We start from the raw sequence: 26,509 nt of genomic DNA on the forward strand, positions 1-26,509 counted from the left end.
AATTTGCCTATCCCGCGTAACAGGGTAAATGTCTACGGACCCAATACTGAACTGGACAAGGATGACACGGTCTATGCCTTGTGTTCAATATAGACATAAGGGCAAAAGGGTAATTATACACATAAGTATTATCACAAAAGGATTTGTCAGATCACATGACATTTTCGTGTCTTGGGTAACAGTGATGTGTTGCTAGATATCACTCACTGTTTATTATGTTAAATACGTGATTTAATATAATTGTCAATGCCGCGAAAACCTACAGGGTCACACACAAAAGGACGGATTGATGAGAGATAGAGTAACTAAGGAACACCGTAAGGTACGATGCACTTAAGTGAATTATAGAACATCGTAAGGTACATTGTACTTAAGTAGAATACAAAATATGGTAAGGTACCACGCGCTTAAGTGATTTTGGCATATTATAAGATATGGACCACGTACATTTAAGTGGGTTTTTTTAGCTTGCAGTCCACACAAGTGGTTCTATAAATAGAACCCTTGTGTAGAAGCATTTATGCAGTTGTAATTTTATTTCTCTCTCTCTCTCTCTCTCTCTCTCACACACACACACACACACACACACACACACACACACTCACTCAAAGCCTTCATTCGTAGCAGCTAGCACTGAGATTGAAGGAATCCGTTCGTGTGGACTGAGTAGAGGCGTTGTCACCATTCAATGTTCGTGATCGCTCCGTAGATCTGCATCAAAGGTTTCAATCGCCACAAGAGGTAACGATTCTATCACTGATCATGCCCATTCGTAAAGATCACTAAAGGAGAAAATTTTAAATTCCGCTGCGTTTTGGATCGCTATTCTCCTTCACGATCTACCATAGTTAAGAGCGACTGGAGCTACGTCGAAGGGTACATCAGATGGTTCTTCAGGGTGTCACATTCATACATGGTGTATGATGCTCTAGAAGATCCACCGAGACCATCTCATCGGGAGATACTAGAGGGGGAGCATGCTCAACTAGATCACACCAATGATGTCTTGCATAGGTGTCGTTGCATAATGGAGATTGCACGAGCGGACATTGACGATGGTATCTTTCCTGATGGGTCTGGTGTCAGGCGAGTCCTAGATGCCATCATGGTGAAGACACATAGGGACATTGTTGTACCAGCGACATTACCAGAGGACAAGCAAATTGATGGCCGAGGAGGTAAAGCAGACAAAGGAGGTAGATGAAAGGTTATCACACACACACAATAATAGTCTCTTATTATTTTGTTGTAGTATTATTATTTGTACTTTATGTTGACGATCTTACTATATTTTAGATCTCGATTGTACGACATTTTCGACATGTATTGCTATTTTATTTTCGACACACAGAGTAGTAGTCTCTTATTATTATGTACGTCAAATAACTTATAACATTAAATACTTGTTATGATACATTATAGAGATGTATCTCAAAAATATTCACGTATATGCATCTCCGGTACAATTCAAATGTAAATGGTTTCTGAGTTGATTGTATTGAATGTTTTAAATTATTCCGGAGATGCATCTCCAGAATATTTCAATGTTTATTCAGAAATAAGTGCGTCTGAAGATGTATTTCTGAAAACTAAAAACATTTAAATAATTTCGTGTGGTGGCTAAGAAGTATCTAGAATGCATTAAGAAATTCTCTAATATTTAATTTTAACTTTAAAAAAGAAAATGTTAGCTATGTTTTATGGTTTGTTAATGTACTTTTTAAAAATGTCATATTTTTAAAAATTTATGCAATTTTAAAAGATATTTAAGTATGATTAAAAATAAATTGTAGAGATCAATTGACCGAGAATATAAAAGAAATTATAAGTAAAAATGGAAAATGCAATAATAATAATAATAAGTTAATAACTAAAACACCCAAATCCAAACTCAACTCACATTCACAACCCAAGTTTTGTGCTGATATCGAGTCTTTCCCGCCAGTGACACTTTCGAGATTAGATTAGAAGCCTCGCCAAAAACACATAATTGGGGTTTCTCTCCTCAACTTTGGGGTTTCTTCCTCTTCATCAATTCTGATCAATCTCTATTTCGCCGTTCAAGTTCTCTCGCAAGAGAACGTTCCAGAATGAAGCGTGCGAGAAACACATGCGAGTCTAGCTCTTCTAGGGTTTCGCCAAGTCTCGAAGCAGGAGTCATCAAGAAGCTCCGGTTAGAGAATTTCATGTGTCATTCAAATCACGAAACCGTGTTTGGAAATCACGTTAATGTCATCACTGGACAAAACGGAAGTATGTTCTCTTCTCCTTCACTATTCGCATTCACGTTATAGCTTTATTTGTTTGATTTTCCGTTATCAATAGTCTTTTGTGGTTTATTATTTTTTGACTTTGTGATTTTTCTGTTTGATTGACATCATATTGATGATGTACCTAGTTTTGATGAGTTTATTTACCTAGCAATAGTCTTTGAAGTGCTCTACCCTGATGGCAGGGTGAAGTTGAAGAATAAGTTATTAAAGAGCTAACCTGTTCATAGCATTACTTAGGATTAAAAAGTAATTTTGTGAAACTGGAGTTAGTTGTGGAGTGCACTTAACCACCCTGAGGTGAAATTTTTGGAGCTCTTTAAAATTATGTACTTTAGTACTATTAGAGATACTCTAATGTTAGCTTAAGTAGGCTATACTTGTCTAGAGTGACACCTGTCAACTTGATTGTACCAAAACCCGCTATAGCAGGTCAACTGGTTGCTGGTATAAAAGCAAACAGTTGCAGTATTTTGTAACTAACTTTTTAGAAGTAAAAAAATTGTTACGACTGAAAATGAGAGACCTATCTTCATTTTCTATTATGGTATCAGATTGCCAGGTTCGATCTATCTTCACTTTCTATTAAGTACTACTAGTGTGTAACTATCAGTATTAAGTGAGTTGATTAAAAAAATGTGCTAAAGTGAGACCCACCGAATCATGCAACCCTTGGAATAAGTGTTGTACAACGGGCTTGTGTTTGACTTGTTGCGAGTCATGATATTTTCAATTTTATTCAGAACAGTGTTTGTAAATTTTATTTTCTAATGAATCCATGCTGTTTGTTTGACTCTGACATCTTCAGGTGGTAAAAGTGCAATACTTACTGCGTTGTGTGTTGCATTTGGTTGTCGAGCTAAAGGGACTCAAAGAGCATCTACTTTGAAGGATTTCATCAAAACTGGTGCTAGGTAAACTTTCATAGATTTATATTACGGGCGAATGAGGATACCTTGTTTCCTTCTCACGTCCTATGCCAAGACTACTTGCTACTGTTGTTTTTAAGTTGTATGAAAGAAGGCAACACAATTTCTGGTAGAGTTGATAATCTAAACGACCAACATAATGTTTTTACATAGTTCTTTATTCTATTGTCTTTGTAGTAATGCTGTCATCCATGTTGAAATTCAAAATGAAGGAGAGGATGCTTTCAAGCCTGAAATGTACGGTGATGTTATCATTGTAGAACGTAGGATATCTGAGTCCACAAGCTCTATCACATTGAAAGATCACCAAGGTGTGTGGACAACAATTTCTTTTATGAGATATATGTCATTTGTTGGCCTATTGAAACAATGGAAAAGTTGCAACAATATATCTCTAGATTCAGCAATTCATCTGTGTGAGACATTTAGTATAAAATCCATCACGTCTTCGTTTGAAGCTTTTAGGATAGTTGGTTGGTTCATGATATCTTCAAAGCCTTTAGTGAAACAGCCGAGAGTTTCATATATGCTGCTTTTATACTTTTATGAAAAAATGAATTAGCACAAAGTAGGTGGTTTGTGCATTTTCTACACTTCAAGCCTAAAGGGATCTTGTATGAGGGGATGTGTGGGCATATTTCCTATATTCTCTTAAAAGTAGCTTATATACCTATCCGCTCATATGGGTATATTTCCTTGAAGCTTCTAAGATTATCTTATTACTAAGCTGCTTACCTAAATGCACAGAACCATTGTGTGCCTTTGGTTAACCATGTTGTCAAATTCTTGAGCTAGATCATACAGTCCTAAGATTTTGCAACTCTTGGAGTCAAAATCAAGTTAACTTGCTTACGAATCATCTGTATATATGTGGATGTACTCCCATAGATTTATGAGTTTAACGACAATGGAATGAGTCTAAAATATAATGTTTTTCTTCCCTTTTTTAGTCATACCTAAAATGAAAATGGTTTTGTTTTTAAGAAACAAAAAGTGGGGCAACTGTATTATCAAGCTTCTCAATGCCCTTTCTTTAGTGAAACAGCTGAGAGTTTCATATATGCTGCTTTTATTCTTCTATGAAAAAATGAATTAGCACAAAGTAGGTGGTTTGTGCATTTTCTACACTCCAAGCCTAAAGGGATCTTGTATGAGGGATGTGTGGCATATTTCCTATATGCTCTTAAAAGTAGCTTATATACCTATCCGCTCATATGGGTATATTTCCTTGAAGCCTCTAAGATTATCTTATTACTAAGCTGCTTACCTAAATGCACACAACCATTGTGTCCCTTTGGTTAACCATGTTGTCAAATTCTTGAGCTAGATCATACAGTTCTAAGATTTTGCAACTCTTGGAGTCAAAATCAAGTTAACTTGCTTACGAATCATCAGTATAAATGTGGATGTACTCCCATAGATTTCTGAGTTTAAGGACAATGAAATGAGTCTAAAATATAATGTTTTTCTCCCCTTTTTTAGTCATACCTAAAATGAAAATGGTTTTGTTTTTAAGAAACAAAATGCGGCAACTGTATTATCAAGCTTCTCAGTGCCCAAAACATTAACCTCAGAGTTGTAGTACTCGACTCCATAGGTTGCATCTAACATTCCAACAAGACCCTATTTGCAGTGGAGGTGGGAGTTATTTTACATGCTGGGTTTGGGTCCACTGTTTTTAAATAAACTGAGCAATGCTATAGCACAAAAGTTAGCTGAATTTGAACAAATTGCTATTGCTTTGCAATTAGCTGTTTAGTACAAAATATTGTCAAATTGCTCCCTATAACATTGATATAGGGAAAAAGCATGGCAAGAGGTAATCATCTAATGTTAATTTTACTTGGAACCTTAGAGGTTTTACTATGGGGTTACCGTGGGTTTCCTTTTGCAATACATCTATTTTCAATCAATAAAACAATTTTTCCTCTTCTTTAAAGTTGGTTTCCTATTAATTTCATAGAGTGTAAGGGCTCAGCATGTGAAACTTGGCCCATGCATTGCGCTATCATTCCTTGAACTTTCTGCTACCCAGGGACAAGTAACCCCTGCGACTGGCAACTCAGCCTCTAACCATAAGTCTCTGGTGACTAGTGACTGTGTTATGCTCATTTTCCGTTGATCATGATTTCTCCCCGATTTTCTACACTTTTATGCTCATCTTAGGCGAGAAATCCTTTATTTTTTGTGAACCACCCCCTAATTCTCTTTCCCTTTTGTCTTCGGTAATGGCCAAAATAATTTAGAATATCAATCATCATGCAATGTGCTACACCACAATCTCAGTTCCGTAGTCGGTTGAATGCCACTATTCAAGACTAACAGCTAAGGTAGGAGGTTTGCAATGAATCCATTGATGTGGTGAACTAACCCTATACTGATGAGCTGAAAGCTTGAAGCCTAATTTTGCTGAGTTGGATCCAACTCCAACGAGGTGATCCCAATTTCACTGCAATTAACCATGTGATAACTTTTATCTTGAATTGTTTCGTGATTTCCTTCCTATTTAGGATTTGAACCTTATATGTGATATGAAGGGGTTAGTGTTCAACATTAAGTTTATATCAAATAATATTCAAAGTTATTATTATTTTCTTTATATCTTAACTCAACTCCCACAACTCCACAACAACAACAATGAAGCCTTATCCCACTAAGTGGGGTTGGCTACATACATGGATCAAATGATGCCATAATGTTAGATCAAAACCATATTTCTATCCAACTCGTTAAACTTGAGATATTTCTTAATAGTTTCTCTAATAGTTTTTCTAGGTTTCCCTCTACCTCTAGTTGTTTGACTACTCCATCTGATCTACTCTCCTTACAACATAATTTATATGTCTTCTCTCTACATGCCCAAACCACCCAAGCCTATTTTTTACCTTCTTTTATTCTATATATGCTATCCCACCACCCTCTCTAATATTGTCATTTCTAATAATATCTCGTCCAATTTTACCACACATCCAACACAACATCTTCATCTCTGCTACACATAGTTTATTTTAGTGTTGGTTCTATATCCCCCAACATTCTGTAGTCCCACAACTCCAACAATATAAAAATTATTTTAGAATGTTGGGCATACCATAATCTGTGTCCCGCTGTTCGAGTTTTGGGATGGCTGCTCCGCTCCACAATACATGATGGACCACATAGCTCCGGGTACATGGCAAAAATTTGAGATTTAATTTCGCAAACAAAGACTTGATATGTGGATTAGGAGTTTATGGTGAGTGAGTATCCAGTTGAGTAGGTTTAAAGGGGTTCCAAATAGATATTTGCGGATCCTTGTAATTGGAGTTTATCATGTTGAATTTAACTTTGATTGGTTGATTTCCTTGTAACTCATATATCCCATCTTAGTTTATTGTTGTAATTTGTTGCGATTTGAATTGGAAAGTATGAAATTTAAAACAATTTAGGCGTCTGATCCCAATGCAACGCCGCTTTTATTTTTCTCTAATATTTTTTTTATCAAACCCTATTATTCCTTATTGATAAGAAGCCTACATTGGTCCCACTAAAATAGTCTATATTGAATGTAAAAAGAGAAGTCTTTATCGTTATATTTTGATAGAGATGTCTGACATGTTCAATATAGTTTGTATTTCAAAATTTAATATTACCCTATTCACACCATTGTCAGGAAAAGTTCTACAAATTTTTGTCAAGAATGTTATACACACTCATGTTCTATGAGTTTGATTGCAGGAAAGAAAGTTTTCAGTCGGAAAGCAGATCTTCTGGAAATCATTGAACATTTCAATGTAGGTTTTCTCTCATCTCTGACACTGTTTTTGTAATTCTTGAATTGTTGTTCTGCTCTGCTTCTCGCTAACTTCTGTAACATCGCAAACATTATTAGTATTTGCATGCTTGGTTTCTAATGCTTCTTTATAAAGATGGATGGCTTGAAGAACTACCTGACTCTTGACTAGTTCATAATTACTAATTTTTGTCCCATAAAAGAGTGATCAATAATTATTTTGAAAATTTGTGAAGGCCTCTGTTGTGTATGTATGATTAACATGCAAGGTTTTCAATCTCTTTGTTCACCTAATAAGCAACAAGTCTTTGGCAATGCCTTTTATTTCTATTCCAGTGGTTTTCTCTGTTCTTGCACCTATTGTTTAGTCTTTTTGTTTTGCAGATTGATGTGGAGAATCCGTGTGTGATAATGAGTCAAGACAAAAGCAGAGAGTTTTTGCATTCTGGGAATAACAAAGATAAATTTAAGGTGATCTCTTCATGTTGGTGTTTTTTTCTTTTTTGATAAAGCCTCTTTAGAAGCTCTGCTAACACTTAGTTAAACAGTTCTTTTACAAGGCCACACTTCTTCAGCAAGTCAACGATCTTCTGGAAAGCATTTCCATTGAAATAACTACTGCACGTGGAATAGTTGAAGAATTAGAGACTGCAATAAAACCTATAGAGAAGGAACTCAACGAGCTGCAGGTTAAAATTAAAACGATGGAACACGTTGAACAAATTTCCATACAGGTTCAGCAGTTAAAAAAGAAACTTGCCTGGTCATGGGTTTATGATGCGGACAAGAAACTTGAGGAACAAAATGTAAAGATCGAAAAGCTGAAGAGCCGGGTTCCTACTTGCCAAGCTAAGATTGATAAACAACTGGTATGTATGCCTATATTATCGTCTCATAGTGAAGTTTTCATAGGTCAACCCAATGTGAAGTTCTCTTCGTGGTTGAAGAATATCACATTCCTTACTGTGCTCTTAACACGATGTAAGACTCACATTGGGAATTTGCTAGGGTGTCTGTTTTTAGTGCCCATTTTGACAAGAACTGCCCAAACTTGCTACATTGAAAACTTACGTTGTTAGTTTTATAATGGCAAATAACTGTTAAATGCATTTCATGTGGGATATAATCAAAAGTATGCAGTGAACCTTATATTTGTGATAGAACTTTGAGTATTACTTTATTTATTTCCTATGGTGCTCTACTCATAATCATTTAAAAGGAGTTTGCCTGTTTTTTTGGTTTTCTTTCTTATTAAGCATTCTTTTCCGCTCTCTTGTATATTTCGTTCTTTTCTAGACTCGTCAAAAACTTAAAAAGTTAAATGACCATTTCACTTTCCTTGCTGTAATAACAAGTTAATGTATGAGTTCTAAGCTCATTGGGTTTTCTGCTAAGCGAAAGCAGCTTGTATTTTCAGCTTCTGTTTCAGTTAGATGGCGCCACCTCATAAGCTGAGTTCTGTTTTGAGGTGTGCCACATCAGCTCATGACAGTTTTAACTCTTTAACATGTTGAGCAAGTTTGTTACAGCTGGGTGTAGGTTAATCCCAGCAGTGTGCAGGATAATACTATAGATGCTGTATCTCGAACGGTTTAAGTCAGTTTATAGAATATTCAAAGGAATACAAAGTTTCATCTCTCAGTTTTCTCTCTAACAAAACTAAATTATGATGACGCCGTTAGTATTAGTTGTTCATTAAAAGATCCACATTTTTAATGATATTTTTGCTTGCATAAGCATTTTGAGCTTTGATCCAAGCCATTATGGTTTATCTTTGTGCAATATATTTATTTCCTTGAGTGCGTTGCAACATATTTCATGATAAGTTTTGAAGTGCACAATGTCCCATTTACTTTTGAGAAAATATTTTCCGTTTTCCTTTCATGTTCTTACTTTTAACTACAAAACTGCCATAGAAAATGGAAATAGAAAATGTTTTGGTAAACTAAATAGACCTTGGGTTGTGGTTGTGTCAACCTGGTGTTTTTACCTCAAGTTTTGTCAACTTCAATAATTTAATCAATTGTCTTTTTATGATGCATCACTTTCATTATTACCCCAAGGTTAGCGGATGGAGGAGTTTCATGTCCAACCTGCATTGCTTTTGGTCTTTTCAACTAATGTAAAATATTATTCTGTGTTAATAAACAACAGTGCTATACAGCTTTCTGCTTATATTGTTATTACATGTGCCTGGCTTTAAGATGCCGTCATTGTTCATTTCTGCAATAGCTCCTTTATTTTATGTAGACTCTTAACTATCTTTTATTATATTCACTCTTTCTTTTCGGCCGATATTTTATTCTGTAGAGTTAAATTGGACTCTTTGTTGCAGCATCAGCTTGAAAAATTAAGTGAAAACTGTTCTGCGAAGAAAGCTGAAATTGCAAATATGATGACATCACAAGTAAAGCAAATGAAGGAAAATTTAAGTCGCACGATGTCCTTGGTATGTTTGAGGTGGGAGGTTTTACTCCTACTCCCCCTAGATGAACATTTTATTTAATCTTTGTCAGGTTTACTTTTTTTAGTACCACGACTATTTTATTTGAAGTAAGCTAGTGATCCCAGACAGAGAAAATAAAATCTTATGGAGAGATCCAGAATTTAAGAAAGGAACCCAATATAGAAATATTTTCTTTAAAGCTGTACATTCATTTTCTTAACAGTTTAAAATTTATTTTTTCAATACTCAATTTCTACTTTTAGATTGCTGAACATTCGCCCTTAGGGCACTAGTTAACATCATCCTATAAGAAAATATCTTGATATTATGTTAGAGTATCATAGTTTATCTCGTAGAATTAATTCTAATCTTCGAGTATCTTAGATTATCTCCTAAGATTAGTTTACACATTACTTATTTCTTATCACGATTTGTTTCCTGGTTCCCTTGTTTATTTTGGATCAGGAGTCTTATAATCCTACGAATAGGGGTTAGTGTTTAGTATACTGTATCATCAAGTGATCAAGTTATTATAAAAATTATTACACCATTACCATACTTATAGTCTTTTTATTTCTCTTCTCTTTATTGTATATAAAACACATAACTTCAACAAGTTACACAATGGGGTTCTAATCTCAGAGTATCTTAGTTTATCTCCTAGGATTAGTTTACATGTTACTTATTTCTTTGGTTCCCGATTTATTTTGGACTAGGAGTATTATATTCCTATGAATAGGGGTTAGTGTTTAGTATGCTGAATGAAGCAAGGACACTTGTAGGAGTAGGGTGTCTAGGTGCCCAACACGTATGACACCCGTACGACACATGTTACAAAAGTCAAATAAGTGTAAAAGAAATAGTATTTGTTCTTTGCTTAAACACTCTTTGAATCGGTGTCTGACACCTGTATGATACTCATACAACACATGTCAGACAAATGAGATAAGTGTTTCATTTTTTTTTTCTGTACTTACATACACTTCATATATTTTTTGAACAAATCTCACAAATTTAAAAGGGTTAAACATGGACTGAAGCAATGCTATTAATGAAGGATTAAAGACATTCATTTTGATTAGAATATGTTTAACTTCTTTAATAATGGATGGTTAAGTGAATGTCAAATACTATCATATATGTAGCTGTGTCGGTGTCCTATATTTTTGAAATTATCAGTGTGTCGAAGTGTTGTGTCGTGTTGTCCGTGTCAGAGTCTGTGCTTTGCTGTACCAATGAGTAATCAAATTATTATAAATTTGTTACACCATTACCCTAGTCATAGTCATTATTATTTCTCTTCTCCTTATTTTATATAAAATACACAACTTCAACAAGTTACACATTGGGGTTAAATAATATAGATGAATGCAAATATCATGAGTATCCTAGTTATTTGGGAACTATTTACGTTCTTTCCAACACTTTCCCTGTATTATATATCTCACGTGCACCAAACTTGTTATATAACTTATCCAACAACCTCTCGGAGACTCTGAAGACATCTTGGTTGTTATATAGACTGACCAAGAGAGATAATGTCTCAAGATAAAATTGTCTACTGAAATAATGATTTATCTTAATGTGTTTTTCCGTTTCTTGAAACATCTGATTTGAATTGATATGTAAAGCCACATTCTTTGAATTGATATGTAAAGCCGCATTCTTTCCAATAATTTACATTAGGGTTAAATATATTTTTAATCGTTAAAAAGACTTTTTATTCACTATAGTCCCTATGTTATTTTTTTAAACAAAAAATGGGCACTTCAAGTCCCTCAAAATAGTCCCTATGAAAACCCAAATAGGGACTATAAGTAAATAAAGTTTATTTAGGGACCAGACTTGGAGGGCCATGATTTTATAGGGACTAAACATATTTAATCCTTTCTGCTATAGTGCTTTTGGTTTTTATAACAAATATTAGTTGTTTTGGTTGCTAATGCACTGCCCCCCTTCTAAAAAAAATTATGAAGGCCAAAAAAGAAGTATTTGAACTACAGCGAGACTGCAATCGCAAAACTAGTAACATACAGAAGATGGTACAACAGCTCAAAAGGCTTGAACTACAAATGCAGGATACTCACGAGCAGAATTTGAAAAATACCCAGGTTCTACAAGTCCCTATTATGGATGCATTTAGATTATGGTTCTTTTGCCTTTCTCCATGTCTCTGCTACTATTTTCTTTATGGTGATTTTGCCTTGTTTTACAATTTTATTTGCTTTTGTTCCCTCTCTTTTTGTAGTCTTGTTTGAGGATTTCTTATCATCTTCCAATTTTCTATGCTTATTATTTTCACAACAATGCAGGCTGAAGAATCTGACATGGAGGAAAAACTGAAGCGGCTTCAAGATGAGTTTAATGATGCTAAGTCCGAATATGATAGGTTTTGATTTTATTCGTATGACTTTTCATATCAGTGTTTAACTTGGATTTGAAAAAGTCCCACTTCCTAATATTCCTTTTTTGTTCTAGACTGAAAGAAGAAGAGGCTATGTTAATGAACAGCAAAAATGGGCAAACTGACGAAATCAGAAGGATTGATGTTAAGGTGTGATAACACTTTTGTTGTGTCATTGGTTTTTAAGCCAGATTAACTTTTCATAAAGTCATTTAAATTTCTAATTAGTTGATTAAAACATAATAAGATAAACTAACATAATTGTTAGCTCTCTTCCCATATGGCAAGACCCTACGAGCATTCTTTAATCCTCTCAGCATATTTTTGGGGGCAAGGATCATTCGCAAACGGCTAAAGTATATAGCTCAAACTCAAATTAATTTTTAATAGGGTCCAAACTTGTAGGGCCCAACTTGTAGGGAACAAAACATATTTAACCCAAAATTATAACATCCCCCCTTTCATTCATAAGTAATAAGTGACAACATATACTGTGTAACTCTAAAGGGCTTTGTCTGTTTTGTCTTCCTTGTACCTCATAAGTCTTAAACTATGCAAATAATTGCTCTAAACTCTATAAACAAACCAACATATGGAACAATAATATTAAAGCCTACAACATTAATATATATATCAGTGCAGCAGCCTAAAAGTAGTTGTATCCTGTTTCAGAATCTGAGAAAATATGTGTGGTCTCCAAACCGGCTGCAAATAATTCAAATTGTGTTTTGGAGAAGTATCTGTTTTTCTTTTGAAATGGAAAATCATAGTTGTTAGTTTGTTTGTGGGAGAGTTGATCCCACGACCTCTTCATCACTTCAACCCCTATGTCGTTCCACCAAACTTCCAAGCCACCTTATCTCTCCCAAAATTTATTATCCAGGATTGTTAGCAAAATTCACCTGTATGATTTGAGTGATTGCTCATAGAAAACTTTAATTGGCACTTATTTGTATTTGGAGTGAAGTTGAGGAAAAATTCACCTATGCAACATAAGCAATGTTAATTTGATGTGCTGTACAAGATACTTTTGATGTTAAGCATTCTCTTGCATAGTTTAATTATAATATCCGTTTGAAAGCTCTTCTATTCTTTATAGGTTGTTCATTACTTAATATAATTTATTTGCTTTTGCAAGATCCAAGATCATGAAAAGAAGTATAATGAAATCATGCATAATATTCGCAATCTTAAAAACCAACAAAGCAACAAGGTATGCATATCTTGCAGTTTTGGTTTTTATGTTTATTCATTTTGCTTCGTTCCTTGACAAATCATGAAAATGCCTTGCATGCTGGCTGTGAGTGTTATATGATATTGCCAATCTTTTTGGAAGCAGATCACAGCTTTTGGAGGAAATAAAGTGATTAATCTGTTACGTATAATTGAGAGATATCATCAAAGGTTTAAGATGCCTCCTATTGGTCCAATTGGTGCCCATCTGGTAATATTGTTTGTGATGCCTTCATGTCATATTTAACACATTGCTTTCTGTATATCTTTTCTTCACTCATTTTGATAGTTCAGGAGTTAAATGAAGTAATCTGTTTATGAATGAAAACACTTATATATTATAATCCTAATCTCATCGGCTGCCAGTTTTTTTCCAGTGAATTATGTTTGAGATAAGATGGTTTTGCTCTCTACTATTTTGTTAGACACACGACTAATTTTAATTGTTAGATGATAATATATAGAGGGCTCTCTCCTGAAAATCGTTTTTCTTTGTCTCTTTTCCTAGGCTGTTTGCTAAACTGTGTAAGAGTGTGGGCTGCTTCTTGTTTACACTTTCTATCTGTAATTTACTCTTTGATCTATTGCCATTTCCAAGTTAAAATCACCACTCACCATTATTTGGTATTGCTTTTTATGATTTAATTTAATATAAGTTGCTAAGTTTGATAAATGGGTGATTGGTGTTAATTACTTCACTTCTTTGTGGGTTATCATTATTTGGGATTGCTTTTTATGGTTTAACAGAAGTTACGTGGTGGTAATAAATGGGCGGTTGCCGTTGAACATGCTATTGGGAGAATGCTCAATTCTTTTATAGTAACTGATCACAAGGATTTTCGTCTTTTGAAACAATGTGCAAAGGAAGCAAATTATGATCATCTTCAAATTATTATATATGATTTTTCAACCCCAAGGTATATTGTTTGATCTATATCTGTCTGCCTATCACCATATACCCTTTTGTATTATATGTCTTGTTTCTTTTTTATATCTCATGTCTGATTGTGATCAAAATGTTTTATTCTCTGCTTAGGTTGATGATACCAGAGCACATGCTTCCTAATACAAACCATCCATCAACTCTTTCCATCTTACAATGCGAGAATCACACTGTGATTAATGTCTTAGTCGATCTGGTGATTGCTCAAATTGTTGCTTATACTGCATTAGATATCCTTTTTCAAGACTTTTTTACTGCTTTATTAAAAAGACATGAGCTTTTAGATTTTTTTTCATTTTTATATTGGTTCTTTTTTCCATTCTTTACCAAACACTGCTTTGGGGTTGGTATGAAGTTATTTTATTTTATTTTCTAGCTCTTTATCAATCACCATTAATATTAACTAATTTAAAATATTAATATTATTAATTCTATACTCAGTTCCATTTGTTCTTACTTCTTTCGTACATTGCTCTATAGCTGTTGCTTTATGGATTTTTTTTCTTCGGTTGTACAAAATGTGAGAGAAGTCATAGAAACCAAATTTTTGTGGCAATTCTTTTTCTTTTTTGGTTGTATGTGAGTGGAATATAATTCTCACTTCTTTAAGGGTATTTTTTTTGGATGAAAAGCTCCTTTGAGATCACTTAGATTGGTGTTTCTTTTAAGGATATTTCTTTGGATGAAAAACTGCTTTTGGCTTGTACTTTAGGTGAAGCCCATGGTGTTTTTACCATGGGTTTGGTTTAGTGGAATCTGTAGAGTTTGGGTAGCTTTGTTTCATTGAATAATTTCTTTTTTTTTGGGTTTCCTTTTTTTGTCCTATTTGTATTTTAAATGCAAGGATGATCTCTTGTTGTCGTAAATTATAGTGGTCATCATTTTTTTTCTCTTGATGATTTTCTTATATTAAAATCCTCATTTATTTTTTTTACACTATCTTAGAATTGTGGTTAAACCTAACTCAACATTACAAAACCAGTTTGTAAGGTGAAGATTCCTCCCACTTATAAATATATGTTCATGCCCGACTTTTAATAGTTTTCTATTTTAATCTTGTGATTGTATATATCTCCCTGCTATAGAAGAAGCATAATTTGGCTAAACATTTAAATAGGAATATTTCTAAGTTCCTAATATTTTGTTACCATTCCTAATGTCTTTGTTGCTCTCTAGGGAAATGTTGAGAGACAAGTGCTAGTTAACGACTATAATACCGGGAAGGTTGTTGCCTTTGAAGAAAGGATCCAAAATCTGAAGGAGGTCTTCACTTTGGATGGTTGTAAAATGTAAGTCTATATTGGTTCACTTTGCCTTCCAAGTTCCATGTGTCCAACATGTGCATCTATTGTAAATTTAAAATGTGATATTGTTATGGATTCATACGTATGCCACACCTTAGACTGAAATACAAAGCTGATCTGAACATCTAAATATAAAGTAGACAAAATAACTATCTTATGAAGTGGGAAAGAGCTCGGGGTTCTGATTTCAATTGATTAATTTGTGCTGTTTTTTATGTTCATTCCTAGCAGTAGATTTCCTGCCATGGTCTTTGTTAGAATTATTGAAAATGGGATAGTTATGTACTTGGGAAAATTAGGGTAATTGTAAATCCTTGTATTTGTGATTCCTTTGTGTATATGTGATATTTCCCGTGTAACTATGACACAAATTCCCTCATCCTCTATGTGGTATCTAGAGTCTAATGAGAGACGATCATAGTTCATGTTACCTACCAGGTGGGCTCGGTGTTCATTGTTGCAAAACATTTGTCGGGAAATCTTGTTTCTACCAGTCAGAATTTTACTTTTTTTTTGAATGTTGATGTCAATTTTCGAGCAGTCAACCAACCCACTATTCAAAGCCACCCTTTGCCAGTCAATGATGCGCATACAAACCATTTATTCATGCTGTGAATTCGGAAATTGCTGGACATCTTTGCCTCAAGGGCTACAGTCCTTTGTGGTCGATTTTTCCACTTCAAAAAGTCAGTTGTTCTTCCTTGCCCCACACTTTTCCTCACTTGACATTGCTGGAGCCTCATCTCCCAAACTCTTGGTTTGCTAACCTTGGTGCTCTTTCTTTCTCTTATTTTCTGAACCATGGCTGGTTGAGAACATTCAAAGGCCGACCATCCTTGTATTTTTTACCAACTACGCTAGTGCCCCACTTTCATTCCATTAATTGGCAGTTTACAGACCGCTATTGTGAAGAAAGGGCAGTTTTGTAACTTTTGAAGCTTTTTTAAGGGCAATATTGGTATTTTAGCCTTTCATTTCACTAATATAAAATATGATAATGGTGCTTTAGGTCATTATCATTTGCCTCATTACTCAAACGGTGGAAAGTTACCATTCTCTGTTCTCTCTCTTTTCAAATCTCATTCTTCTCTTTTCTTTTCAACATAAAAATATTGATGAATGTTATGAATGGTTGCAACAAAATGAGGATGAAAATGGAATATTGGAAGATGATTTGGTTTTAGGAGAAGAGGGTTTGACTTGGGAAGTTTTTGGTAATGCCGTTGGGGCTAATGAACCAACAAGAGTTACTAGACATAACTCTAGACTTGCTACATTAGTGTCTAACGGAGATGAGGAGGAGTTTGAAGTTGAATCAAGTGATGAGCAAAATGATATTAATGTGGTGGAACTTAGAAGTGAAGATGAGTCAAATGTGATTTAGCTATTTTGTTAGGTTTAGAGTTTGGTTTAGTTATTTTGAGCATATTTATAGTTTAATTTTGATGAGAACTTATATTGTGGTGCTATTGGAATTTATGTATTATTGCAACTTCTATTTTTAAAGCATTATGTATCTTGTTGAAATTTATTTTAAGTATTTATGAATTCATGTTAAGTATTTAACTTGGTTTTGAAAGCTCACAATAGCGGTCATCCCGCTATCCACTATGCTGCTATAGTATTTTGGGAGTTTAGCGCCATGCGCCGCTATCTGAGATTAACAACCTAGGTGGATATAGATGGTGAGTGGTTTGATATCAGAAACCCGATAGCATGTGATCTAACATATCTTGGATAAATTCTGATACTATTTTGGATAGACTTTGATACCATCTTAAAATTGTGGTTGAGTCTGTTGAGATATTGTTTTATTATTATTATTCTATATTTATTATTTTTATTAGTAGTATCAATTAGGATATTATTTTTAGGATATTATTATATTAAATCTTTCCTTAATTAGTAGGGTTGATTAAAAAGTTTAGATCTATATATATGTGTGTATTTTTTTCCACATAATAATACAAGAAATTCAGATTCAAGATGGTATCAAGAGCTTGATTCGAAACCCTATTTTTTTCTTGGTTCACAACCCGATTTTTTCTTGTGTGTTGGTTCTATGATCTAGAGTTCTTTAGTTGGTGGTGTTGAAATCATGATTGAAATTCCAAGCCCAAAGAATGATGTTGATGAGAAGAATCCTCTCAAAAAGCGTCTTATTTCGTCTGCTTTTCAAGGAACTTCTGTTATTATCACGACTAAATTAAAAGGTAATAAGAACTAATTGACTTGGTATGCTTCAGTTGAGTTATGGTTTTTTGGATAACGTCCGTCAGAGCATCTTACTTAAAAGATTTCTGAAATTAATAAAGAGATAAAAGATGATTGGGAAGCCGCTGATTATCATCTTGTATCATTGTTGTGGAATTCTTTTGAACCAAATCTGATGGCACACTTTCGTGCGAATAGATCATGTTATGAGGTTTGTCATAAGGCTAAAAACCTTTATGCTAACGATATTCAAAGGATGTATGCATCGGTCTGCAATTTAGCTACTCTTCAGATGAATGATCAAGGCTTATCAGAATATCTCACCCGTGCTCAATCTACTATTGATGGCCTCAAACTTATGCTGGTTAGGGATGATATTACAAAGATATTGGACAAGCTTGACAATATGTTCATGGTGTCTGTCTTTCATGGCCTCTCTAAAGAATATAGTTCGGTTAAAGGCCAAACGTTAACAAATACTACCATCCATACGATAGAAGAATTAATTGATCGTCTCGTCCATGTATTTCTACCAAGTGATGACACTTATACTACTCCTGAGTCCTCTGCTTTTGTTTCTAACTTTAGTAATGGATGATGTGGTTGACGTGGTCGTGGTCGAGGACGTGGTAGAGGAGGTAGAAGTAACTTCTATTGCACTAATGGTAGGAAAGATGGACACACTTAAGATCAATGCTTTGACTTACATGGTTACCCGAACAAAACTGCTAATGTTGCCTAAACCACTGCAAACCGTGAATCAAAGGGTGAATTCGAAACTACTTTCTCTGCCGATGAGTATCAGGAGTATTGGCGATTGAAGGCAACACAACAAGCCACCTCCTCGGCTACTATTGCTCGTACTGGTAATTCTATGGTTTGTCTTTCTCATGCTACTCCTATTGGATGGGTTATGGATTCTGGTGCTTCAGATCATGTGACCGGTAATGCCTCACTTCTCTCTGAATTATCACCACCTAAATATCCACATTATATTATTGTTGCGGATGGATCTAAAGTTGAGGCAACTGGTGTTGGATGAGTATCACATATTCCACCACTCTCTTTGAGTTCTGTTTTATTGATTCCTAATTGCGCTTTCAATTTGATTTCTATAAGCAAATTAACCAGCTCTTTAAACTGTGTCATAACATTTACTTCTGATTCCTTTTTGATACAGGACCGGAGCGGGGCAGAACTTCTGATTCCTTTTTGATATAGGACCGGAGCGGGACAAACGACTGAAGTCAGAATTGAATCTAGTGGTCTTTATTATCTTCAACCACCCACTTCTACTATATGTGCTACTACTGAATCTCCTGATCTTCTGCATCGTCGCTTAGGTCATCCGAGTTTATCAAAATTGAAGAAAATTGTGTCAGGTCTTCCTCATTTAGAGTCCTTACAATGTGAGTCGTGTCAGTTAGGAAAACATGTTAGAGTTTCTTTTTCTCGTCGCATTAATAACAAAGCTTTGTTTCTTTTTGACGCCGTTCATTCCGATGTGTGGGGTCCTAGTCGGATTCCTTCTATCCTAGGGTATAGGTATTATGTTACTTTTATTGATGATTTCTCAAAATGTACTTGGATGTTTTTAATGAAAGATCGTTCTGAGTTGTTTAATATTTTAAAGAATTTTTGTTCTGAAATTTTGACACAGTTTGGCAAAGCTATTCGCATTTTACGCAGCGACAATGCAAAAGAATATTTTCTGATCGTTTCAACTCTTTCATGCACTCCAAAGGCTTCGTACATCAATCGAGTTGTTCCTATACACCTCAACAAAATGGTGTTGCTGAAAGAAAACATAGACACATTGTTGACACAGTTTGTACCCTTTTGTTAAATGTCAATTTACCTCTAAAGTTTTGGGGTGATGTTGTTCTTCCTGCCGAATATTTAATTAACCGGATGCCATCCTCTGTGTTGAATGATCAAGTTCTTCATTCCCTGGTGCATCCTATAGATCCCTTATATGCTGTTTCCCCATGTCTTTGGATGTACTTGTTTTGTTCATGATTTGTCCCCAGGTCATGATAAAAGGGATGTTACATTCTTTGAGGACGTACCATACTTTCCCAACTCAGGTGTCCCTGAAACTAATTTAGATCAAGTTTTACCTATTTCTTATTCTGAGTCGGTTGAGTCCAGTTCTTTATCGTCTAGTCCACCCGTTGTGATAGATGAGTCTCCACCTCTGTTGAACCGGTATGACATTACTTCTGAGAGAAGGTTGAGACCACATGATTAAGCTCCTATTTCAAGCGCCTCCAACCCTGCTCCGGCCCCGTCTCCGACTTGCCCATTGCCATCCGTAAAAGTAATCGTTTAACCCGTAACCTTTATCCTATTTATAATTGTGTGTCTTATTACCGATTATCTCCTACCTATTGTGCGTTTGTTACTGCACTTGCATTTGTTTCTATTCCTAAAATCATTGGGAAACCGTTATTCGAATTCTTAAGTATATCAAAGGATCACCTGGAAAATGACTTGTTTTTTGTGATAGAGGCAACACTAATATCATTCGATATTCAGATGTTGATTGGGCAGGAGATGCAAGTGATAAATGGTCTATATCGGGTTATTGTGTTTTTATTGGGGGGAATTTGATCTCATGGAAAAGCAAAAAGCAAATGGTTGTTGCTCGATCAAGTACAAAAACTGAGTATCGAGCCATGGCCCATGCTACATGTGAGCTCTTGTGGTTAAAGCATTTACTATAGGAACTTCACTTTTGTATAGTCGGCCCTATGAAACTTGTATGTGACAATCAATCAGCTTTGCACCTCTCCTCCAATCCAGTTTTTCATAAAAGGACAAAGTATATAGAAATTGATTGTCACTTTCTTAGAGAGGAGATTACCACTGGGACCATCAAAATCTCCTTTGTTAATTCCAATGATCAACTTGCTGACCTCTTTACCAAATCTCTTCGAAGACCTCAAATTACATACATGTGACAAGATGGATGCTTATGATGTATACGCACCATTTTGAGGGGGAGTGTTGAGATATTGTTTTTTTATTTTATTTTATTATTATTATTATTATTATTGTTATGTATCTATTGTTTTTATTAGTAGTATCAGTTATGATATTATTTAGGTTATTATTGTATTAAATCTTCCCTTAATTAGTAGGGTTGATTAGGAGGCTTAGACTTATATATATGTGTATTTTTTTTCCACATAATAATACAAAAAATTCAGATTCAAGAGACTCTAATTAACCTTATAAAACCGACTTGTAAGGTGAAGAAATTTATAACTTGGATTGACTCTGATACTATCTTAAAATTATGGGTGAGCCTAATTTAAACTTACAAAATCAGTTTGTAAGGTGAGAATTACCCTCACTTATAAAAAATATGTTGAGGCAATATCTCATCCGATGTGTGACTTATAACAATAATGAACATCTGTTATAATATTTTTCCTAAAAGTTTAGAATAAAACCTTTTAAAATTTAGATATTATTTTAATTAGGCATTTGAAACATTTTTGCATATGAATGTCATTTCTCATCAGTGTTGTTGGCAGAAGGCAAAATATCCGCCATATGAACCCGCCATACGGCCTATGGCGCCACCATGGTGGACATGCCTTCTCACATACACACATCATCTTCTGCTGTACTCAATAGTGGGGGTTAAAGACTTATTTTTACTCCGTATAATACTCTTTCGATTTCCATCATGTTGAAAATGCAATACCTGTCTGTATATGCATATGTAACATCCTACTTCCTGCTGCTTTTGTTGATTCAATGCAAAAGGTTTTGTATGGGCTAGAGCCTCAAACTGGAAATTCCTAGTTATTAGATGTACATTTAAGCGTTTTCCATCCATAACTTGGAACTATGTTTTCTAATCTAAGTTATTTCTAGGTTCTCGCGAGGTCCGGTACAGACAACTCTTCCTCCAAATAAGAAGCAGCGATATGGTCGTCTAACTAGTTCTGTTGAAGCTGATATTGAGAAACTTAATAATGATGCATCTAATGAGCAAAAATACGCAAATGACTATAAATGGAATAAAAGAGAGGCAGAGCGCAAGCTTGAGGATCTAGACAAGAAGATGAATTCTATAAAGGTGAAACATTATTTAGATTATAGACCATTGTTATGTTGCGTTTTTTCAAAATTGTCTTTCTAAAAATATACAATATTGCTTTGCTTGCATAATTTTTGTGCCATCTTGGTCTATCTAATGTAAGTTGAATAATCAGTTGTTAAAAACTATTAGGATGCAATATAACTTCTCTATACAGCTAACATTTGAGTTTTGTTTTCATAAAAAGAAGTGGCTCTATCTTTTAAAGCCTTTTTGGCTCTATCTTGTCCTAGCACGACCGTGTATCATCCCCATACCCCAGCTTTAAGCAAAGTTCTAAACATGAATCAATAGCCATGTAGATAGAAACTTTAATGCTCACACCTTTACTCTCTGGGGACTTGATAAACTATACCCTATCCATTATTCATACCAGTAAACTTAAATATAGTTTGTGTATTGCATCTGTTGGACAAACAAATGGAATAAGAATGCTATTATAATTATATGGAAAACACCGTGGCAAATAGAGTTATGCTTTATTCATCTGTCAAAGACAGTTCATATAGAGAGATTGCAATCAATTCTCTTCCTTGAATCAAGGATAGATTTTAAAAAACAAAATCATAACAAATAATAATAGAAAATTTGCACTAAAGAAAAAAAGGAAAGACTCACATGGATTCTCTTCCCATTTCAATTGTATCATCTCCGGCAAGGATAATGTCATCAACATAGACAATTAGGGAAGCAAATTTCCCATAAGGGGAGAATTTTATGAATAAGGTGTGATTTGTTTGTCCTTGAATGTACTGTTGTTTCTTCATAGACCAAGTGAACCTTTCAAACCATGTTCTAGGCGATTGCTTTAGGCCATAGAGAGATTTCTTCAATTTACACACATTTGGTCCAAATTTGTCTTAAAAACTAGGAGGACCAACCATGTATTCTTCTTCTAGGTCACCATTGAGAAACTTCAATTTACACACCTTTAATGTATCAGCCAGGTATTCGTGGAAAATACATATGATCCGATCTTCTCACTTGTTTTCTTCATGAAATTTGTAAAAAAATAACTCTTGAGCTCTTGAGTGCCTCTGATTCGATAAATAGAAAAGCCTTCATGAATAAACCTCGTGTTTATGTCTACATAAAGCAAAACCATGATTGCCACAATTGTAATAAGAACAAATATTGGGATGACCTAAAAATCTAACTTATTTAAATCCTTTATGTTGTGAATGGTATGTTTCATGCATGAAGAAAATAATGGTTAACTTTAATTTATTGCATTTCCATATATCTCATATTTGTTGATGTGTACCTGATGCTCCATTTTTTCCCTCTTCTTTTAGAGACTTTGTATAAGTGCTGGAAGAACTTTTAGTTCTACTAAGCTAGCTTTGGAGGAGAAAACAAAGGAACAAGCTGCTGAACGTAGCTCGACACCTTTGTCCTCAGTTGATGAGATTGTTGAAGAAATTTCAGTATGTTCTCTGTCATCTATTCTCTAACAACACGTTACTTGTTATAAGCAGTTTTGTTAAGAATTGAAGGCTCAACGCACAATCATTCACTTTCAAAGTATTCTGCTTGTTTGTTTGGGGGCGCAAAGGGGGGGGGGGGGGGGGGGTGGTGGTTGTTCTGGAATTCAACTCTTAGTACGTGTCTTTCTTTTTCCCTACACTTCTGGTGGAAGAAGATAAGAAGAAAGAAATAGAGGAGCTTAGAGGAAAAAATAAAGCCCAACAACCTCAAATCAACGCCTTTGTTTATTTGTAATATTACAAATTTTGTTATATTAAAATTAAACTAATAATTGAATCAAGAAATATGGACAAAGGAATTGTAGTGTTAAGTTGTGCATCTGCTTTTGAATTTCGCTCAAATTGTAGAACCATGTGAAAATCTTAGTGAGTTTATACAAATCTTAGTTAGTGAAAATATTAATGTTATAAAACTGGTTAATATGGAGTGAAAGCAAAATCAAACAAATAGATACACTACTAGAATTCCAGTTTTGTCTAAAGCAAGCATCTTGCTTCCCTGAGATTTGTTCCGGCCTAATATTTTTGGAAACATGGTTGACTGGTCACTTCTGCATAGTTTGATATTTTTTTATCACAAAGATTAATCAATTTTTTAATTCTAATTGAATGCTAGGAAATAAACAAGAATATAAAAGAAGAGCAGGTGTTGTTAGAAGGCCTTGAACAGAGGAGGCATGAGGCAGTGGGAAAAGCAAATGACCTTAAAGTAAATTTTGACGAATTGTGTGGTATGGTGCATTACGAGTTATTCTTTTTAGTGTGCTCATAAGCCGTTGTGTTGATTCAACTGTAGAAATGTTGTAAAGTGCATAATCTTGTGTACCCTAATAATGTAGAATCAGCGAACACTGAGCTTGCTTCACTTGAGAAAGCTGAGAGTGAACTTATGGAGATTGAAAGGGAAATAGATTCAGCAAAAAAGGTATTTTTTTCTTTATACTGGTGCAATGCTAACCCATATGATAATTTCTATTATTACTGAAATAATTAATTTCTCTTTTAAAATTTGCAGGCGAAGGATCATTATGATAATGTCATGAAAAACAAGGTCCTTCATGATATTAAGGAGGCAGAGGCACAATATCTGGAGCTTACAAAAAGTCGTGAGGTGCAATTTTATTTATATTAGTCATAGTCATCTAAATTTGTAGATTCAATCATCAGTGCCACTTTTTTTGGTCGAAGGCAAAGGTAATATATTCTGTTTAGAGCAATAATCAAAACCAGGCTGAGCATTGAACCGGTGTGGTTCAAGTCTCAAGGGTCTGATCGAGGTAGCACCAGTAATAATTATTTTAATGTTTTAATACAGCGTTAAAGGAAATATAATATAATATTCATAACTTTACACCATTAAAAATTAAATCCCACTTAAAAATGTCTTAAGTCATCGCAATATCATACAAAGGCACATTAAACCAAATCAAATGTGATAAGTATTCAATAATTGCAAATACTATTATACAAGTACTCCTGTAACAATGTTACTATTCATATTTAATTAAAATTTGGTTATAATATTTGCCAAGAAACATTGTTCACTAACAGTTGGTTTTTGGCCAGTTTCCTTTCCAATGGGGGACTCTTAACACCCCTCACAGCAGTTAATAGATTTAATAGGATCTGAGGGGTTTATGGAAGAAGAGGAAGATTAGTTGGGTTAATTGGGAGGTGGTGTGTGAGCCTAAGAAACAGAGAGGGTTGGGAGTTTCAGATCTTAGGGAAGTTAATGCGAGTCTTTTGGCAAAGTTGAGGTGGAGTTTTTTGTCGAGCAAATTGGAGTTATGTAAAGAGGTTTGCTGGTATGCTGTGGCCAGATTATCGTGGGTAATGTGGTTTTAGATGTGGAGGGGCAGATTCACAATTCTTCAGTGTGGTGGAAAGATGCAAGAGAGAAGAGGCCGTTCTTTAGAGAAACAGACCTTTCAGTTTTAGGTTTTAGAGACGTCAGTTTTGGGGTTTGGTTTCACATAATGGGCTTTACATAAAACCAACATTGGGCTTAGTATTTCCCTAAAGTTTTAGAGCTATTTCTGCTGGTAACAAGTGTAAAAACTGAAAACCCATTGTGGGCCAAGCATTTGGACTGCCCTCTTTCTCAATTAATTTAAAATTGACCGAAAGAAAATTGTGAAAAAAATACTTAAATAAAACAGAAACAAAATTACTGAAAAAAACTTCAAGAAATGAAAGACTGAAACATTGAAGAAAATATTTATACTGCAAACATAGAATAAATCACTTCACATAAATAATTTGCAAACATAGAATAAATCAATTTACATAAATAATTCTCTTATTTCTAATCTGATTCAATCTCTTGTATTTTTAAAAGTTTAATAATAAAGTATAACAAAGAAATTTATAATAAAATAAGTATTATAATAATGAGTGCATAGAATGATAAAATATGGAAAATGCAACCAAAATTTAATCTTATTTTCTTTTCTGTTATTTTTATGCATATTTGTACATATTAATATAATTTTATATTTGTTATATGTTGTCTCTGTTTTAGTAATTATGTGTTTATTAGTATTAATGGTTTAATACTCCCTCTGATCCCAATTATAAGAGAGAAAGCAAAAAAGAAATATTAAAACTGATGAACTCATGTATTGTTTAACTTTTTGAATGTTTTTCCTTATATACTATTGTAAATACTTTAGTAGTAATCTGTTTTTGATTAGTCAGACCTATTGGGTTAGAATAGACTAAATAAATAGATTAGTGCTTGTACGATATTGATAATTGAAATATATTATTCAGTTTTCACATATCCCCCTTACAAAGAATTGTGCGAGATTTAATGCGCCAACTGCTATTAAAAAGAAAAACATTTTAAATGAGGGCAAAAAATCTCTTATAATTAAGACCAGTGGGCGTATTTTCTAAATATATCAAATAGCGGTCTATTCCATACTCTGCAATTGCGCTATCCGGGTCTGGCTACATGGACTAGAGTTAGTTTGTGTTTTAACCAATGCAGTTAACGTTTATAAATCAAAATTAATTAATAGAATATTCTAGAATCTTGACGAGTAACAAAGTACTTCTCCTGTAATTAACTGAGAGTTACAGCTGTAACTATTCAGTTAGTTACAGTTGTATTCTTAAATATTTAATAAATCAGAGACACCGCGCTACATCTATATTTAGAGAGTAAGTTTGTGCTTTTACCTACTCTGTTATAGTTAGTAACTAATCTAACAGTTATTAACTTAAATAGAATATTCTAGGATCTAGACGAGTAACATTTACTTCGCCAGATGGATACTCAATCCTGCCACATGAAGAGCATAACTCCAAACACAACCTTATTGTTTTTTTTAAACCTGCGTAGAAGATATCAAATGGTCGATAGTTTTTAGGCATTATAGATCATTAAAG

General features: G+C 34.3%; 1 protein-coding gene across 1 annotated transcript in view; it reads left to right on the plus strand.

The window, feature by feature from the left end:
* Positions 1 to 1,890: 1,890 nt before the first annotated feature.
* LOC127101419 (structural maintenance of chromosomes protein 6A) overlaps positions 1,891 to 26,509 on the plus strand; it is a 28,449-nt gene continuing 3,830 nt past the window's right edge. The window contains exons 1-20 of the mRNA XM_051038844.1: positions 1,891 to 2,253; positions 3,079 to 3,184; positions 3,377 to 3,510; positions 6,917 to 6,972; positions 7,356 to 7,442; positions 7,520 to 7,840; positions 9,307 to 9,420; positions 11,394 to 11,528; positions 11,730 to 11,806; positions 11,896 to 11,971; positions 12,960 to 13,034; positions 13,161 to 13,265; positions 13,802 to 13,971; positions 14,091 to 14,193; positions 15,174 to 15,286; positions 21,404 to 21,608; positions 22,925 to 23,056; positions 23,733 to 23,847; positions 23,956 to 24,041; positions 24,132 to 24,227. Of these exons, the coding sequence (XP_050894801.1) occupies positions 2,091 to 2,253; positions 3,079 to 3,184; positions 3,377 to 3,510; positions 6,917 to 6,972; positions 7,356 to 7,442; positions 7,520 to 7,840; positions 9,307 to 9,420; positions 11,394 to 11,528; positions 11,730 to 11,806; positions 11,896 to 11,971; positions 12,960 to 13,034; positions 13,161 to 13,265; positions 13,802 to 13,971; positions 14,091 to 14,193; positions 15,174 to 15,286; positions 21,404 to 21,608; positions 22,925 to 23,056; positions 23,733 to 23,847; positions 23,956 to 24,041; positions 24,132 to 24,227 (2,469 nt within the window). The 5' untranslated portion in view covers positions 1,891 to 2,090. The remainder of the gene's footprint in view (positions 2,254 to 3,078; positions 3,185 to 3,376; positions 3,511 to 6,916; positions 6,973 to 7,355; positions 7,443 to 7,519; positions 7,841 to 9,306; positions 9,421 to 11,393; positions 11,529 to 11,729; positions 11,807 to 11,895; positions 11,972 to 12,959; positions 13,035 to 13,160; positions 13,266 to 13,801; positions 13,972 to 14,090; positions 14,194 to 15,173; positions 15,287 to 21,403; positions 21,609 to 22,924; positions 23,057 to 23,732; positions 23,848 to 23,955; positions 24,042 to 24,131; positions 24,228 to 26,509) is intronic.

This window comes from Lathyrus oleraceus, chromosome 7 (genome assembly GCF_024323335.1).
Source record: "Lathyrus oleraceus cultivar Zhongwan6 chromosome 7, CAAS_Psat_ZW6_1.0, whole genome shotgun sequence".
NCBI classification, from domain to species: Eukaryota; Viridiplantae; Streptophyta; class Magnoliopsida; order Fabales; family Fabaceae; genus Lathyrus; species Lathyrus oleraceus.